This window comes from Apodemus sylvaticus, chromosome 15 (assembly GCF_947179515.1).
Source record: "Apodemus sylvaticus chromosome 15, mApoSyl1.1, whole genome shotgun sequence".
Classification (NCBI taxonomy): domain Eukaryota; kingdom Metazoa; phylum Chordata; class Mammalia; order Rodentia; family Muridae; genus Apodemus; species Apodemus sylvaticus.
Genome location: NC_067486.1, coordinates 66,113,917 through 66,132,038, shown reverse-complemented (window position 1 = coordinate 66,132,038; position 18,122 = coordinate 66,113,917). Strand labels below are relative to the sequence as shown.

The following is an 18,122-nucleotide window of genomic DNA, read 5'->3' as shown; positions in this document are numbered from 1 at the left end:
GAGTTTTTCCTTTCTGCTCCTTGTACACATATGTGACTACAAGCAGATAGCGGACCAGGAGGACAATAAAGGTTAGATAAGCACACATGGCTGACGTGATAAAGACAGCATGCAACATTCCCATCCTGGCTCATGGTAGACACTCATTGAGGGAGTGGAAGGAAAGACTTTTAAGGTGTTTTCACAACCTACAGTTTCTCAGAACAAGGTGCCTAGAAGAGGCTTGGGGTGTGGATGTTCAAACTCAACAGAAACCAAGGTGAGACAAAGCCTCAGCTCAAGTTAAGAAGGACCCTGCAAGAGTAACAGAATAGTGGTGTGAACTATCACACCCCTTCATGACCCCTGGCCCCAGGGGATATCCCCAAAGTCTCACCAAGAGTCTTAGCAGACCACAAAGCAGTTCTCTTGGGAGTGAAGGTATAGACAAGATGCCAGCCAATGAGTTCTTTAGGGAGCCAGAGAAGGATGTGTCTGTTGGTTTGAGGGCCTGAATTTTATGGGGTATATGTTTCCCAATGTCAAAGCAACTCAGAACTGAGGACAGGAAAGAGACTTAGAAACACAATCCTACGTCTGACTTAATGGAACAATTCTTTCCACAGCATTCCTAATGGAGAACTGTCCAGTGTCCAGTGACCTGACCAAAGCCAGCATGCTGCTGCCGGACAGCTGTCAAGTGGGCAGGTTCTTCACGTGAGTCCTGACCACTACCCTGTACTAGGGATGCACGAAGGAAGAAGTAAGTGATGCAGACCCCGCCCCTTTATGGCAGTACCCCTGACTTCTGATGGGGACTGTTTCTCTTGTCTCCTATTGGTGGATGCAGTCACTTTGACTACACTCTGCCTGGTATGTGAGACTGTGGTTCATGGTGCCACAGAGTTGAAGACAGTGGTCTGGACAGCGCATCCCGGCCCGGCAGATGCACTACTATTCATTTCTAATCATCATGACTGCTGTCAATTATCTTTTCTAATCTGTCTGGTTCCTTCCGCCTCTCAGCTGCTGTGTCTCCTGCTAGCTGGTTCAGGACTGCTCTAGTATGCTCCCAGCTGTGCTGATCTTTACTGTGACCAATTTGGATCATGTGGAGAAATATTCAGGTGTCTCCTTCTTTCCTCAGTATTTCTCTTCTTGCACGGATTCACCGTGAATCCTCAATCTGCCTGACATGCGGAGGAACCAAATTTTGATAAATAATAAATAAAGGCATGAATAAATGAATATCGAATGTCACCTACCTACAAACCTGAGCACACCAGCCTGTAATAACCACTGCATCTCCAAACTGAAATCTATGCTTTAAACATCTCAGAGCATGACCCAGCATCAATAGTTTCTTTTCATCAGAATCATCCACCTAATCTAGCTTCATTTCACTCCCAAATCCAGACTAGGCAGAGGAATCGCCCACTAAAGTTCTGGGTTTTCCTACCACACTTCACTGCCTTTAGAACAATTCTACTCTGTTCCTGTGACTGATGGCGTGTGAGCGCACATCCAACACAATTAGGAAATGATTGGTGGGTGTAGCTAGGTGGCAGAGTGCAGCTGGTGCTCACAATCCCAGTGATTATGGGTCCCCATCGAGGGAGGCAAGGGATCACAGACAATTCTCACTACTGAAGGCAACAACAGCCTTCCTGCCTCCCGCCCACGGAAAGCTGTGAAGAGCCCGTGTATGCTGGGGGCAGTGGTGTGTGTGTGTGTGTGTGTGTGTGTGTGTGTAACACAAGCTGCCATGCTGGGAAGCAGAGAGCAGCATGTTGTGTGCCCCTCACAGACAATGCTATCATCTCCCTTTGTTCTTACAACCTTCCTCTCAGCCCCTCTTGGGTTTTATTTTATCTTATTTTTTTACCCAACAGAAATCTTTTCCTTTCTTAATTGCTTCCAATCCATTTTGTCCCAGTCTTTGCTTAACAAGTCAGAAGGAAGGGAAGTGTGTTCTTCTAACTCTTGTGCTTTTGTTCTAAAGAAAGAATGAACCATGAACACTGAAGGAAGAAAAATGCATCCTTCACATCTCCTGGGATTCTAATTTCTTCTGGCTTTAAAAGAATATGAGAGTCTATGATGAATTCCCACAAAAACCCCTCAGGTAGATTGCTTCTGGGGGTGTCTTGCCCCACACTTACTAGCACACTTGGGGAAAGCACTTTTGAAAACTGCCTAGCGCCAACAAGGCTGAAGTACCAAACCACATAGCACAATCACAGGGTATTCAGACCATTCCCTTGCGGAGTCAGATGAGACCCTTTCTTCTGTAAAGACTCTTGCAGTCATACTTTAAAAGTTCCTCGGGTATAATCCAAGCTTATTTTACTGGAGCTTAAGACCCCAGTGGAGATCATCAAGACAAAAAAATCCTGTTCTACATCTGCTAGTTTACAGCCTCCTGCTCGGAGCTCCCCAGAGCTGACCATTCCATTCAACACGTGATGCTGCTCCTCAGACTCCTTTTACCACCTGCCCATCAGCATCTACCAATCCCTTCACACTTCCTGCCCTGGAGCTCTAGGGAAGCCACTGCTTGCCTCACTTGACACCTGCCCTGGGAACTTAATCAGCATAGTCAAAAATATCCCAGGTCTCCTTGCAAAGACAGAGCAGAATTTATAGCTCATCTGCCTAACTTGCTAATTATCCCATAAAATGAAAGTTCTGAAAGCCCAAGGCACCTCATCTTCTACAACCAACATTCCATAGGCACTCACTCTGCTAAGAGACCAAGAGCACTGAGCTTCACAGTGGGGTGAGTAAGGATGCTGCAGTCAGGAGAGTCACGCCCCAGGCCACCTCTGCAGCACCTGAGAGCCGCTCTCATCCAGTGCCAGCTCCATCCCTAACTACAAGGACATAAAATCCATGTCTATGGCACGTCCTCTACCTGCTCCCTCTAGGGTGGCCTTGAGTGTATTTCTCTCACTCTTTTTCATTATCACTCTTTGACCTGGAGGAGCCATTTATACCCTTCAGTCGCTCCATCAGTGAAACCTAATACCGTACATGTGTCCTATGTATCTATTACCTGTGTGTGATTCATATATACAAAGTGGAACTCACTTGCTGCCCCCATAACAAATCTTTAGCAATATTATCCTAATTCTAATGCACCGACATTGACCCATGCACTACTTCCAGATTAGGTTATTTGCCCCCAGATTCAAGGCCCATCCATATAGCCAGAGCCTCTGAAAGTAGCCATGATGTAAGCCAGAAGTTTTCATGAAAGCAAACAGCAGCTCCCCATTCTCCCAGGCCAGCTACTCCATCTCCTGCTGCAGGCTCCACCCCAGTCCTAGCAGCCTGGGTGGGATTCTCACCTCTGCCCACAGTCACCACTTCCTGATGAATCCCAGCAGCAACAAAGGCTGGTGATGTTCCAGGAACAATCAGAACCCCATTCAAGGGCCTCTGGCAGGTTCAGTGGCTGTCTCAGCTCTCGAGCATCAGCTCCCCTTCCCCGCAGACAGTTTCCCTTCACCTTACCTTGGCACACTGGCCAAATACGTCACGAGTTTCCGGAGGTCTTCCTGTCTTATTCTGTCATGATTGCTTCGGGCGGGGAAGGTCAGGATGGGTCCGCCACGCTTGTCCCGGCCCCCTGGAAGGAACGAGAGTGGGTAGTTTAAGAAAAGCATCAGGGAAGTCAGCTACAGATGAAAAACAATGTTATTTAGTGTCAAAAGACTCAGGAGGCAAGTGCCTGAAAAACCAGTCACTGCTTCTTAACTGCTGGAAGCTACACGTAGGTAAGGTGTATGACTTTGGGCAAGTCTCTTTAGATTTCTGCTGCCTTGTCTAGAGACTCTAAAAAATGATAGTGGGCACATTGCAGAGTTATTGCAAAGACTTCCCAGATAGCAGGAGAAGGCACGCAGAAAAGAAGCACCTTCAGCACATGTGAGGTGATAAGAAGGTGGTGTATCTGTTCTTGTTGAGAAAACAAGCCGGGCAAAAGTGCTTTGCCTGGGAAATTTAACCTCCAGTCACTTCTCCAGGCAGGCTGCAGGGGTGCGGGATTATTCTCCAGGGGCTAATGACACAAGAGGCCTCAGAGCACCCCTCAGGACAGCCTTGCCAGGAGGTTTTCAAACTCAGTAAGACAACACTGAGGGCTCTCCACGCAGCCCAGAGGCCAGCTCTACCCACTGGCTGCCTGAGGTGCCATGTGTCCCACCCAATGGAGAAGCACAGATGCTTAGGGTTTTACTCAAAACTACATGGAAAATAATAGCTGGGAGGAATGAACCAGAATGGTGACCACTGTTTTTACTAGGATAGGATTCGAGGTGGCCGCAGCTATGTCCTCTGTTTTCCACACATACTCTCTCTTATTGTATAATGTTAAAATTCATTCACTAACAAACACTAAAATTACAAAGCAGACCAAGTTTCTCAGGTGGTATTGAATGGGGTTGAAGCTGAAGGGGAGTGACTATATTCCTAAAGCACACTGACTCTCCACTAGCAAAAGGCCACCCATCTCTATGTCATGATCATAGTGTTCACCTGCATCTCAAGAAGTCACTGACATCTCCACAGTGCACGCCAAAAGGGGATTTAATGGGAGAAAGATAGAGGGCATATGGCCACAGTACCATAGCAACCCTCGAAAGAAGCCTACATCTCCTACATGACTGAGCGGCCCTGGCCCTGCCCACGTGTGAGCTCAGGTGGAATGCTTCCTTCCGATCATAGAGCACACAGGCGTTGTCGGGGGAGGCCTGCTGAACAGTGAATCCAGAAGACCACAGAGGAGGAGGAGGCTGCCAAAGAAGGACACCAGGTACGTGACTCCATGAATAAAATGCCTACTGCACACAGGTGAGGACTTAAGTTTAGATTCCCCAACACCCACATAAAATCTAGGCATGATGGTGTGTATCTATGACCCTAGCATTTGGGAGACAGAGACAGGTAAATTCTCAGAATTTGATGACCAGATGGTGTAGTCAATCAGTGATCTAGTTGGGATAAAAGCCCACGTCTCAAAAAACAAGGTGGAAAGTAATTGAGGAAAGAGTGTTGACTTCTGGCCTCTGTTCATGTATTCATAAGCACCAAGACATACATGTACGTTCACATACAGGCATTCACACACACATACACATACACACCACCACCACTACCACCACCACCACACAAAGATGGTGGGAGAGACTGCAGGCAAGAGAGGATTAAACAAAAGCAAGCCACCGAACGTGATCACTATCCAGTTCCCTCTCCACCCCAGCGGAGTGGTTTTGTGCAGACACAGAGTTGAGTCACAGGCTTCCCAACTCTAGACCTTTCATATTCTCAGTCCTAGTTCTCTGCATTGACAACCACCTTCATCTCATCAGCCTTGGGAGAGAGGGGTCCTTCTCTCCCAACTGTGATCTACAAGCCACAGGAAGAAAGGAAACAGAAGGAAACCTATACAGACAGGTTCTCAGAAGCTAGGAGGCTCTCAGACATCCTTCTCTGCTAGTCTTGATCTTAGCACCCTAAGCATTTTCATTCTTGGAGGTAGAGGGGTGTGTGTGTGTGTGTGTGTGTGTGTGTGTGTGTATCTGTCTGTCATCTGTCTGTCTGTCTGTCTATCACAATTTAATTTTCTCCCTGACCTTCCAAGGATTCCATATAAGTAGGGCTATGAGACCCTGGAAGCAGAGACTTGCATGGGCAGAGGGTGAGCAGTGGCTTGGAGGGCTGGTTGATACGAGTTACAAAATCACACCCAACTGGAGTTAAGGTTCTGAGAATGTAGGGAGCCTCCAAAGGTCAGAAATGGCCTCTTTTGTCTCCAAAGGTGCCTCTTTTGTGTGGACCAAGAGGCCAGAAAATGGGGCAGGATCAAACTTGTCTTCTTCAGAATGGAAAAAAAAATCTAAGAGTAAAGAGGAAGAGGAAGTTTAGAGGTAGGGCAGCACTATGCTGGAAAGCTGGGGCAATGGATGGAATGAGGCCTCACAGTGGGTACAAGATGAAGGATCTCGCGCTCAGGTGATAGGGTGTGCCAGTCTCTCTAAGGCAGGCAGGCTGCAGAACCCAGGAAAGAGAAGGAAATAAAGTCATGGAGAATGGCAGCTAAGCCTGCCTCAGAGCAAAATAAGAGACCAACACCACCTTTCAAGTCAAGGTAGGCTTTAGCTAATGAGGACAAGGCCATAGAACCATTGCCAGTAGAAAGCATTCCATAGGAATGGAGATGATAAGAACTTCAAAGATAGGTGCTGAGAGACAGCATCTGCTCTGGGCCCGATTGTGTGATAGCAGAATAGAGCTGGTAAAGACTGTGCAAGGGGAGGAGAGGTGAGAACTGCTCTACCACATCGGGTGATCCCAGAGAAGACAGATGCCCTGCCATCAATCCTCTGTTGACCACCAGGGAAATGGAAAGGTCAAAGGCAGAACAGGACTACAGATGGTACATCAGAGGTCCAAATCATGGCTGCCACAGTAGAAACAGGATTTGACTCTGGTGTCCAGAGGTTGAGCATCCAGCAAGGTGGACCACTGATAACCAAGATGGATATGACATTAGAAGATCAGCAGAGATGAAGCAGGAAACTCTAATGCCAAAGAGGCTGTGCATAGGAGAGAGGAAATGCAGACATATTCAAAGCATCACAGATGCATGATCTTTAATAAAACCACTGACTTGTGCAACAAGTTCTTGCCCTTTACCTATCGTGCGAGGCTTTGGTGGTAGGAGCCACAGGAAAAGGATGCAGAGGATGGGAGGGGGTTGCGTATTTTAGAAATGTCAATGGCTTGCCTTCTGTGTAGACAGGAAAGCTGAGCTGGGGAAGGAGGACGGCCCAAAGTGAGAGACGGTGATGCTTCATTGACTGAAGTAGGGAGGACTCACACCCTCAGGAGGCAGCAGGCTCTACTTAGGGTAGCAGATGGGAGGAGCGTGGGAGGGAGACATCTCAGGAAGCATACCAAAAGTTGGATTCACATAACAATAGCTCTGCACCACGATTTTAATGGATGCACATGAGGTTTTTTTTTTTTCCCCCAGAGGGAATGAGATTATTTTGTAGTTGGAAATGCCATGATAGACTAGATAAAGTTGGTTATTGTAGGATTTTACAGAGCCTTAAAATGTTAATGTACTTTGATGGATGGTCCAGGGAGAGGGTGGGAGGACTTTAATATTCAGCCATTCACAAGCTTTTTTCCTTGTTTTCAAAGATCATCTTATGGAACATACTTTGAAATCCTGGGGCCCAGAGTACAAATGGTTGTCCCCAGTAGCATGGAGCATCACCAGAAGGTGGCCAGAGGCAGGGTTCAAGCATGTGAAGATCCCAGGGATGCAGCAGGTCCCACACAGGAGGGCTGGGCAGAAAGAAGAGATTGGGGTGCTGTGCTGTGAGTGGGAGGCCAGAACCCCACAGATGCCAGCCATGGAGCACGATGGGTCGGGACTAGGAGAACGAAGACACACCAAGGGATAAAAAGTCACTGTCACCGCCCCCCCCCCCACACACACACACATGCCTGCATACAGAAGTGGTTGGGCTGTCCTGGACTACTTCAGATGTCCGTTGTCATGGTAACATGCTTTGTTTTACCTGGTCGAAGCTGAGATGCTGGCAGAGGAGAGCAGGCACAGCAAATGGTCCGTTTCTCTGCCTACCATGCTCCTGGCTTTGCTCTCAGAATGAAATGTGACTGCCACACTGCATTATTTAACTTAGGATTCTCTGCTTGGTTCTATTTCTGTGTTATGTTTCCTGACTCAGGGTGTATAGAATAGGGAAATCAGGTTTTGTTCTCCTTCTTAGGTGCAGTCAGGCATTATCTCCCAACCACCTTCAGTGCCCTTCCCAGGCACAGAGGGCAAAGTTCCTGAGCTCAGAAGCTCCTGCTCGGGCAGGCACGGATGAGTAAGGCTCTGCTCATTCCAGAGCATAGCCATGAGTGGCACACTGCCAGTCCTACCTGGCTCACCCCAGCCGCCTTCCTGGCAAGCTACTCCATGAGTTCAGAAAGGACAGCTCCCTACCTCTTAGTGGGCTTTCCCCGGCCTGGCTGGTCCCCATTGACATCCAGTTGACCTACACAGGAAAACCAAGCCACTAACAATGAAGCGAGATCAGAATATACTATGTCTGTCTTCATAGTCCCTGAACGGATGCTGAACAACACGGTGTCAGAAGAGATAGGCTAAGTCTGAAAGAGCCTCTGGAGGAGGGTAAGTGGAATAGAACTTGGGAAGGGGAAGAGAGGCTCAAACTTGCAGGTATGGGAAGCGTAGGAAGGAAAGTGTCTGACATGAGATAAGCAGGCATCAGCAGGACGCCCAAGGGAGAGGAAGGACGCCATCTTAACAAAGGGCCACAAAGCAGAGGGAAGTGGGCTATAAGCCTGTGCTAGGAATCATGACTGTGGGCCCAAGGCAAATCAACACAGAGAGACCACCAGGACTTTCACACAGGGACTTCCACAATTCAGTAGGCACTCCAAGTCCTAGTTTACTTCGTCACAGACATGCCTCTATGCTGGAAGCACACCACAGGGTCCTCTCAAGGTTGTTCTACTATGCCGCTACACCTTTAGTGATGAGGGGACCCCTACTTAACACAAATAGGCCAAGGCAGCTTTTGGATCTCAGTTCTTGTAACAGCAACAACTGTGAGAAAATACCAGTCCACCCACTGCTACAGAATGCACACAGCATCTTACAAAGTCTCCCGTGTACCTAGCACATGCCAGCCTCCCCTCCCATACCACACTGACTTGTTGACCTCTCTTCTCTGGTAAGGTCGAGACAGCTCAAATATGGTTTCCTTCCCACAGAGGACTTCCCCTCCCTTCCTCCTTCTGTGATAGTTGTCACACATCAGCCGGGCCAGCAGTGCCTATGGAGTGAGTTCCTATTCTGTGGAAACAAGCTCACTCACAGACCATGCTTCCATGGATGGCATTTAGACAAAAAGACTATCCAGAAACAAAGGCTCTCTCTACACGGTGTACACCAGGGCTACTCTCTGTAGGGCTCCCGCTGTCAGCACCCAGCCCAGGCTCGGGATCTGCCAAGTTCTGAACCAAGAAGGAATCAAATTCAGCCAAGTTTGTGACATCATGGGAAACATACATTCTACCTAATAGAACATGCATGGCTAGGTCCAAGTAAACTGTTTACAAGCAGCAGCAGTTGGCCTGAAGGCTGCAAATAGCTAATACCCATATTAGGTGCTGGGAGCCCAGGTGCATAGGATCATCTAGGATTGACTTGAGGAATAAATATTTGGAGGTTCACAAAACAAATAAAACAAACCAAGAACAAAACTTGAGAATACAAACACTTTTGTTTCCATTTGCTAAGAAAACAAATGAGGAGAAACCAACAAACAAGAAAAAAACCCAAAATAACCACAATAAAAAACAAATAGCAACAACAAAAACCCCCTCCTGTTTGTTATCCACTAATGAAAGCCTGGAGAACATGTGGGGTGGATATTACTCTTCCTCCTGGAACCTCTCACAGAGCCCCAGTGGCCCCAGCAGAGAGAGCAAATCAGGCTGCACTGTTACGAGCTGTGTGTGGACCTGCCTGTTGCTGTAAGTGTCCTCCAGAGTCTCCAGGTGAGGTCAGGGACCCCTTTCCTCTGCCTGTCACTGGATGGAGAAAGCAGTCACAACTAGCTTACCTGCTAGTGTGGTTCCTCTCACAAAGGACGGTGAGTGATCACATGTGTGCGCATCCCCCCCCCCCCCACACACACAGAGCCTTTCTTGAGCTCTACTATAAAGATGCATACTCACCAGACACAAAGGCCACTTTCTCCTTTAGGATAGGAAGGACATCAGAAGCTTTCAAACCATCATTCCGAAAAGATCCTGTGGGACAACAAAACGGAAAGAGCGTAAAGATGTCAGCTACATATCAGCTAGGCTACAAGGTTCCACCCTCAGCCTCCCAGACCCATCATCTTGGCTTGTGCAGGTCTGTATCTCAGCCTAACACAGGGAGATGGGGTTAAAGCCTTCTTCTCTTCTCCTGGTTCTTTTCAAGAAAGGAAAGTTCAGTTCACTCCCACTGAGTACAGAATCCAGTGTCTCAATGACAACACAGGCAGCCTTTCGTTGTTGAGTAACTTGAAAACGGCAAGATGTTTTAAAGCACGTTTATACCTCTAGTGCCTAGCAGAGTGTCACACACAGACAGCATGTGGTATGTACCGGTGAGTTAGTTCAGAACCCCTAATGACATCTTCTTGCACATAAACTGTTAGATTTTATTTTACAAATGGGAAAATAACCAAAAAAATCTGTTAGCCAGAAGCTAAGTTGATGATAACCCCCCCACCCACACACACCCTAATGTTACCACCAGTCCTCAAAGTGTCACAGTACACTTTCTATGTCCAGTTGTTTAAGTCTTGCTTTGTAGTTGTAAAGTACTTTCCTGGGTCTAGCCAAATTCCTATTAAAGAGGTGGAGGCAGACACCAGAGCTCCCCAGAACTGGAAAAGAAAGATTTAACTGTAGTCTCAGAAGCAAAGGCCAACCCAACCCAGTAGGAGGAGCATGGGAAGGGAGGACCAGCTTCTACGCATACACAAAACCTCAGGCTAGACCACTGTAACCCTGGCAGTTATCTCCAGTGCCTTACAGAACTCTGAAAGGGAACCACCCACACTCATACCTTTGGAGCTGTAATTGGGGTCTCTGTTGTATATTACTATTAAGACATCGCACGATGGGTCTCAAAGCAAGCAATGCTATCAGCTTAGTACTACAGAGTCAGGGACCATGAACACACCTACATGCTGTGAGGCCAAGTCTGAAATCTACAGAGAAGAGTTGCATGCTGGGCAAGCCTAGTCTCCATCTCTCAGTCTCTCAACATCATGAATTTTACCAACATCCACTGGTCCAGGGAAGGGGAAATTTCATGCCCTGTGCACATGTAACCAAGGAAGGGAGAGATGTGTCACCAACTGCCAGAACCCAAAGTGTACTGGCTGGTTTTGTGTGTCAACTTGACACAGGCTGGTATCATCACAGAGAAAGGAGCTTCAGTTGGGGAAGTGCCTCCATGAGATCCAGCTGTGGGACATTTTCTCAATTAGTGATCAAAAGGGGAGGGCCCGTTGTGGGTGGTGCCATCCCTGGGCCGGTAGTCCTGGGTTCTAATAAGAACGCAGGCTGAACAAGCCAGGGGAAGCAAGCCAGTAAGAAACATCCCTCCATGGCCTCTGCATCAGCTCCTGCATCCTGACCTGCTTGAGTTCCAGTCCTGACTTCCTTTGGTGATCAACAGCAATGTGGAAGTGTAAGCTGAATAAATCCTTCCCTCCCCAACTTGCTTCTTGGTCATGATGTTTGTGCAGGAATAGAAACCCTGACTAAGACACCAAGGTTAGACATCATAATCCAACCCCAATCAAATTTCCAGTGTCTGACTATTTCATTTCCTTCTTCTCTTTTATGTTCCCCTGATGGAGTGAACCTTTTATTTGGCAATTACATCTCTTCAGAAGCTGACACACAGCACACGATATGGAGTAGTAGCCAGAGGCTCACTCAGCTGCAGTGAGGAAGGAAGAAAGACAAGAAAGAAGAATTCTGACTTCAAAGCCCTGCCTTGTTTTCTAGCTCTCCCTTTAGTTCCTTCAGATAGGCAAGCTCAAACCTCATCTCCCACACCACAGACTATTACATCTCACGAAAGGGACTAATTAGTGACAATTAGTACAAAATTCACAAGTAGTTCCTATTACTTGCTTTCCTTTGCTTTGTTTTCTTCCTCACACAGCAAAGAAACATTTTTAGCTTCTCAACCATCTTTAACTCTTGAACTGTTTGTGGAAAATGACATGACAGTATCAAAACAGCTTGTTTGTACAAGTGAAAGACATTGCTCTCAGTTTCTAAATACTCTGCTTACATGAGTATGTACTCTTAATTTCTATAGAAAAACTAATATAAAAAATAAATTATATCAGTCTTTTCCCAGATTATTTACAAGTTCAAAGTAAGCCAGGCCTGGTGGTACCAGGCCCATAAACTCGGCTATTCAGGAAGTCAAGGTAGAAGGGTCGTAAGTTCAAAGCCAGCCTTGGCAACTTAGTAAAGGGATTGAGTATGTTATGTCCAACCCACTGTCATCTGCAGACAGGGAGGCCCTAGACTATCTTCCCATATCTCTTCCCTCTCAGGACCTGGAGGATCACGGGCTAGTGATCACGGGCTCTGGCAAATGTCAGTCTTGAGCTGCCCTCTTCTAAGATCCTCAGGCTTCCAGTTCCTTGGCCAGAGGCCTCCCAGGCAGTTCTGATGACCACTGGGCTGTACGCCTGACTGTGTGCCTACCACAAGAACTCCCAAAGTACCAAGATTTACTAAATCCAGTACTAGGAAGTAATCATTCCCAACAGTAGCAACAAGATTTTTCACATTATAAAAGCATTTGCTTGGGAGGGGTGGGTTCTTTTAGAATAAAAGTTCCCTTAGTGGTTTAAATTAGTTTTTCATTTGCCGAAAATTGAATTACAAATAACTTTTCAACAATACATGTATTATGTAAAGCCAAGTAGAGCTAAACTAATTAGCCCAGGGGCTCAGAAATTGGTGACCTTGCATATAAAACTTATTTGCACTGGAAGAAGAGCCTATGGCTCAATTCCCCCAGGGACCTAGTGAAACCAGCTGTTAGAATATATAATAAAGGGTAAGTTCATTGACCGCTAACTCAAACAGGACCAAGGAAATTGGATCATATTTTCACGACCAGGTATACATCCTGGTAGACTCTGGTAAATGGTCAATAAATATTTGATGAAAAAATAAATGACTAAAAGCAAGTTAGCTCTTTGTAAAATGAGCTGCACGAGCCATCGCCTATCATAAAATCGCCAGTGATCCTGGTAGATGACCTCCAAGGTGTCTCTCAGCCCTAATGCCCTGAGCCTAAGCTCGTTCTCCATACTTCTTGACACAATCTTATACTTCACGATCCTCTCTCTCTCAGAACAACATGTTTTGAAAGGATGCATTGGAAGCAAATTCTTCATTCAGTGTGCTTTGTTAAAACTAGAGTAACTTCCTTGGCTTCCTGGCCCATTCTTTCTTGTAGTCAGGACTGGGATTTTTGCAGGTAGACAAATTGCCCAAATGGAAGAGAAATGACAGAACTTCTGTAAGCACACATGCATTGCAGGAAGCAGTTTGCACTGCTACTGCTCCTTCTGACACGAAGTGTATCCAATAGCATTATTAGGCTGTGAACACTAGACCAATGGCAGGGTAGCCTTTTCCTTAAGACAAGCCTGCTGAGACAGTAAATCCCTCACTACCTCTATAAAAGGCCTGAGAAGAAATAAAAGCCCCTAACTCCTCCTTTGCCCTACAAGGAAAACAAAACAAGCCAGCAGGAAACCTTGTGGACCTGACCCAATGTGGGTGTTGTGCTTTCTCTTAAGGACAAAGGCATGCTTGGCTAGCTTTCAGTGCTAAGCCCACCACATTCATGTCCTGCTGCTGTCAGAATTACAAGCCTGCTGTTCTGTTAATTAGCAAAGTTGAAATGCTCCGCATCTATTAAGGAAGTAAAAATCACCACCAGCATCCTCCCAAGACTCTTCAGTTCAGGTTTCCTCCCAACCCTGTGTCTGTTCCTCATTGCCCTGCACCTCAAACAACATGTTCCCATCGCTGCCTGGTTCTCCTCACATTTCCCTCCTCACTGCTTCTCATATGTAGAGCACCAACAGTTGGCCCTCACCCTGGCGTCCAGCCTGCACTTCTCCTCCTAAGGAAGTGCAAGCTGGGCCTTGTGCCATGGGCCCTGCCCAGGGGTTCTTGGGCCTGGGAAAGCAGTGGTTTCCTCAAGGAAGCAGAGTACTTGGGCTGCGTACCAATCTCCTTCAGAAAGCAATCCCGAGTGACGCAAACACAGAAACAAACAACTGAGTGAGCATTTGGTGAGTGTTCAACGGTGTGAGCAGGCCAGGAAACCTGTGGATGGCTCTCGAGTCCTTTTGGATTTCAGTCATTCTTCCACAATTTGTACTTATTTAAGAACGAGCGTGTAAGCATTCCAACATTGCTTCAAGTGAGTCTGAGCCCTATCCCTCCACTAAAATGACAAACATCCCAATGCTCAGGTCCTCACCTCTTCTCTCTATTCCATTGTATTCTGTGCAGGTGACATCATGTCTCTGATAACAACCCATTGTTCTATTGGCATACCTGTTTATCTCTGCTTGAAAGTCCCTGGAGAGCAAAATCCAGTTCTTATTTGTCTTGCTATTACCACAGTCTAACACTAAGGCCTACTTAGCACATAATAAATATATAATGAGGACTCATTTTGAATGACCCTGAATGAAGGGGAAAACATCAAAATCACACGCAAACCAGTGTTGGCTAAATGAGTTCTTAGGTTGCTCAGTAGCAAGACAAATTTATTTTGTGCAGCATATAAATTAGTGACGTGGTGTCACTTTGAAAGGATTCCTAACAGCCCTATAGTCTTGCTCTTCAAAGTAATGGCTTGGCTATCACCTACCACCTAGAACTTGCTAGAAACTCAGGATCCTGGGTCTCATTCAAGACCTACAAAATCAAACACTGCATTAGAAACAGAACCCCAGGTGACTCTACTTACACTTTGTGAGGCAATGAGAGTATCAGAGAAACTGTCTTCACCCTTGTCTAATCAAGGGTTTCATTATCGGCTCTAAACCCGCTCTCTCCCACCGTAAGAAGATTCCTCCCCTTGTCTAGGGTTTCAGATATTCAGGTCTTAGCTGCAATCCATCACTTAGGTTCCATGCTGTAATAAAGGTTATCCAGGAGATGTGTATTAATAATTCATCTTCCAGGCCATTGAGACTGGACTATATTTTGTTTGGGGAGAGTATGAATGTTTATAAACCATGGCTATCCAACGCTCAGAATGTGGTACCTTAACCCATTCCCTCATCCAATAAATGTCTTAATTTCACAACAAAAATAGCTTCTTATGTTTTGAGATCTGCACTCTTTAGTAATCATATTTTCAGACCAAAACATCATCTCTGAGATGATCCCAGAAGACAGGAGAGCCAATTTTTGCTTCTCTATACCAGCTGATGCCTGACTTACAAAGCCTTGAACACCAAGCAATGCTGGACAGGAAACAGGAAAAGGAATGGTGCCGAGCCAAGAGAGCTCCATGCTCATGAGTATGCCGTACTCATTTGTCAAGACCCCCAGCGAGGGGAAGACCCACGTTCTGCTCTCTGGTGACACACAGCCCACAATACCCACTGAATAACAAGCAAGATGCTGCGATTCTGATAAAGAACTCCATCCTTCCCCTTACTCTCCACCTAGCCACATGCTATCTGTGCTCTCCTGATGATGGGTTATCTATCCAGTATCCACACTGCCTGACAACGGATATTGCCCATCACTGAGGTGCCCGATCAGAAACAGGGATGGCATCTTAGACATTCATCTCTCCACTACACTTTTGAGTTTGGACAGTCAATCATGTTGACTTCACATCCTAAATCTCCCTCAAATCCATCATTTCTGTGTGACTTCCCTGATCTCCCCATCAAGTTGAGCTGTCCCCGGTTGTTCCTTATCATTGTTGGATGGCATTTGTGTGTTTTCCGTTTACATCTGTTAACTTACCCTGACATCTCCAGAGAAAAGCCCTGCCGTGCTCATTGTTCCTCCCCCACTGTCACATATGGGAGACTCAGGAGATATCAACACACACGAGTTCAGAGTTCGGTGGTGAGCTGGAGGTGATGGGCAGGACAGGCTCTCCCAGGAGTACATATGGACCAGGTTAAGGGAAGGGCAGAAGACAGATAGGAAGGGGCCTAGGCATTTTGCCGTGGACGTGTAGCATTTGCCTGCTGAAGAGGAAAACAGCGGAGGGTATAGCAGGTAGAGCAGGCTGTGGTTTGATTCCCAGAAGTTGCTCCCCAGAGGAAACTGCACATGCCTTGGGAGGCAGAGAGTTGGGCTGGGCTGCATCGAGGAGGAGATCAGGGAGAGAACGGAGTATTGGCTGCTCTCAGAGGAAAGCTGTGGCTCAGAGCAGGGCCATGCCCAGTAGCCTCTGACGTCAACCTCCAGTCATTCCTGATCTCTGGTTGAGGCCAGGAGGGATTCAGACACAAGGCTGCTGGTGGTGTAGTCTCTGCTGATCACCCTCTGAGTTCAAAGAGAGCCCATTAGGACATTTGTGCTGAGTTACTTGCAGGTTTGTGTAAGACCCTGTGAAGATGCTTTATAGAACTGAATCATGAATGGACTAGACAGACGTACATGGTCCCTCCTGCATAGTGAATAGATGGTTTAGGAGAAGACATTGTAATGGGGGCTAGGGTTGGCAGAGAACCTATTAGTGATAGAGGTAAGATCTCCAGCCCACCCTGTTCTCCTCTTTTCTAAGTTAACATAAGAAAAGAAAAGGGAGACGGCAGAAATGGGGGTGACAAGAAAAAGTGCTGAAGAGAACGGCACACACACTGGTGCAGAGATGGAACAAGTGAGTTTTTCTCTCTCCTTACACATGTGAATGAGCTACTGAGGAAATGGCCTGTTGGAAAACCCCAGCAAACATAAAGATATTTCTTGGAGCTCTTCTTGAAACAACTACCACCGAGGCAGGAAGTGTGTGCCGGGAGATGTACATCTGGCGTAGGGGACGAGGACACAGCCAAGTCAGTAAAGAGAACGCAGCACGGCATAGAGCCCCACGAGCCTCTCCCAGCCTGGAAGTGCATGTAGGTTAAGGTCCAGCCATCTTCTCATCCTCAACACCCACAAATGTCATCATTCCTGGAGACAACATGTTCCCCATTGCCTGCAGATATGAAGGCATGTGGCAGAATTCTCCTTTCTGGCCATGACACTCCTAAGCAAAGGTCATTCAGGGTCCTCTGCTGGAGTGTTCAATGTCCACAGGAAGGAAAACAAAGAGCTCTTCTTCTGGCAGTTTGTAAATACTCAGTTTTCCTAAACCAAGTGACCAGGCCTATACAACGAGAAGCAGTAGCCAGGGACTTGGGGAGATAACCAGAGCATGCAGAATTTACTAAGAAGAGGTGATGCTTATCTTCTCCTGACTCTGGAGACACTGAAGTGCTCTGGCCTTGCCTCACACCTACTCCACCTTCCCACTACATCATGCTGGCCTGGCTCCTCCTGTCCCTGGCAGGTCATTCCTCACTGTCCACTGCCACATCTGCCTCTTTCCCTAGACCCTAGCAAGTTTTCTGAGGGCAGGGCCATGTGATCACCCAGGTGGCTTCAGGCCCTGCAGCACGGCTGGTGCTTGGCTGCAGGGAAGGAGCCCTGTAGACCCACAGAGCCCTGGAGCCTCTACACCGAGGCACTGACTGCTGTTCCTCTCCCTTCTGTGCATGCTTTCTGCTGATTCCTACCTCCACCTTCATCTCTCTCCTCCTCCCCAGCTTCTGTGTGAACTCTAATTGTAGCCAATTTCAATATTAACTTTTGAAGTCAATATTAGATATAATGGCCTGGCTAATGGGCTACTTTTGAAAAGCAGAAATGTGTAATGCTTACCACTGCTAAATTAGCTCTATTAAAGATCACTAATAATTAGCACTTTAAACATGTGGGTAACACCTCCCTAAGCCCAGCTAATGAGCAAACTGTTTGTTTATTCTTCACAGGACTTAATATTATCTGGAGTTGAGACCTCAAATGCAGTTCACATTGGCTCACTCTCCCTCCTGCTCCTGAGAATTTGGCTTCCTTTAGTGTAACACAAACACCAGAATGTGAGACCACTTCAGAAGAGCCTCTGTCCACACACCACTTTCTCCTGTATTCTAATCATCAGGTTATGTATAGTGTTATGAACATCAGGTTTTGTACATTGTAGGAATGGAGAGGATTAAATACTTGTTATCTTTTTTGTATTACTGAACAATCTTCTGTATGGGAACTCCATAGTAACACTGAACATGAGGCTACTGGTGCTGAACACAAGATAGCTATTGAATATTAGCAATATATTTTCCATTATATTTATAGCACTTAAAGGCTCATGCTGTCACAGTTTAGACCTGTAAAAGGCTTGCTTTGCTCCTTAGGACTCTCACTCTTGGTTATTCTCCTTCCTCTCAGCAAGATAT

The 18,122-nt window shown here is 46.7% G+C and overlaps 1 protein-coding gene across 4 annotated transcripts in view; it reads right to left on the bottom strand.

The window, feature by feature from the left end:
• Nucleotides 1-18,122, bottom strand: part of Kalrn (kalirin RhoGEF kinase) — a 431,561-nt gene that overhangs the window by 248,357 nt on the left and 165,082 nt on the right. For all 4 annotated transcript variants that reach the window (XM_052158466.1, XM_052158467.1, XM_052158468.1 and 1 more), the window contains exons 2-3: nt 9,772-9,846; nt 3,496-3,610 (exon numbers count right to left, since the gene is read on the bottom strand). In XM_052158466.1, the coding sequence (XP_052014426.1) occupies nt 3,496-3,610; nt 9,772-9,846 (190 nt within the window). The remainder of the gene's footprint in view (nt 1-3,495; nt 3,611-9,771; nt 9,847-18,122) is intronic.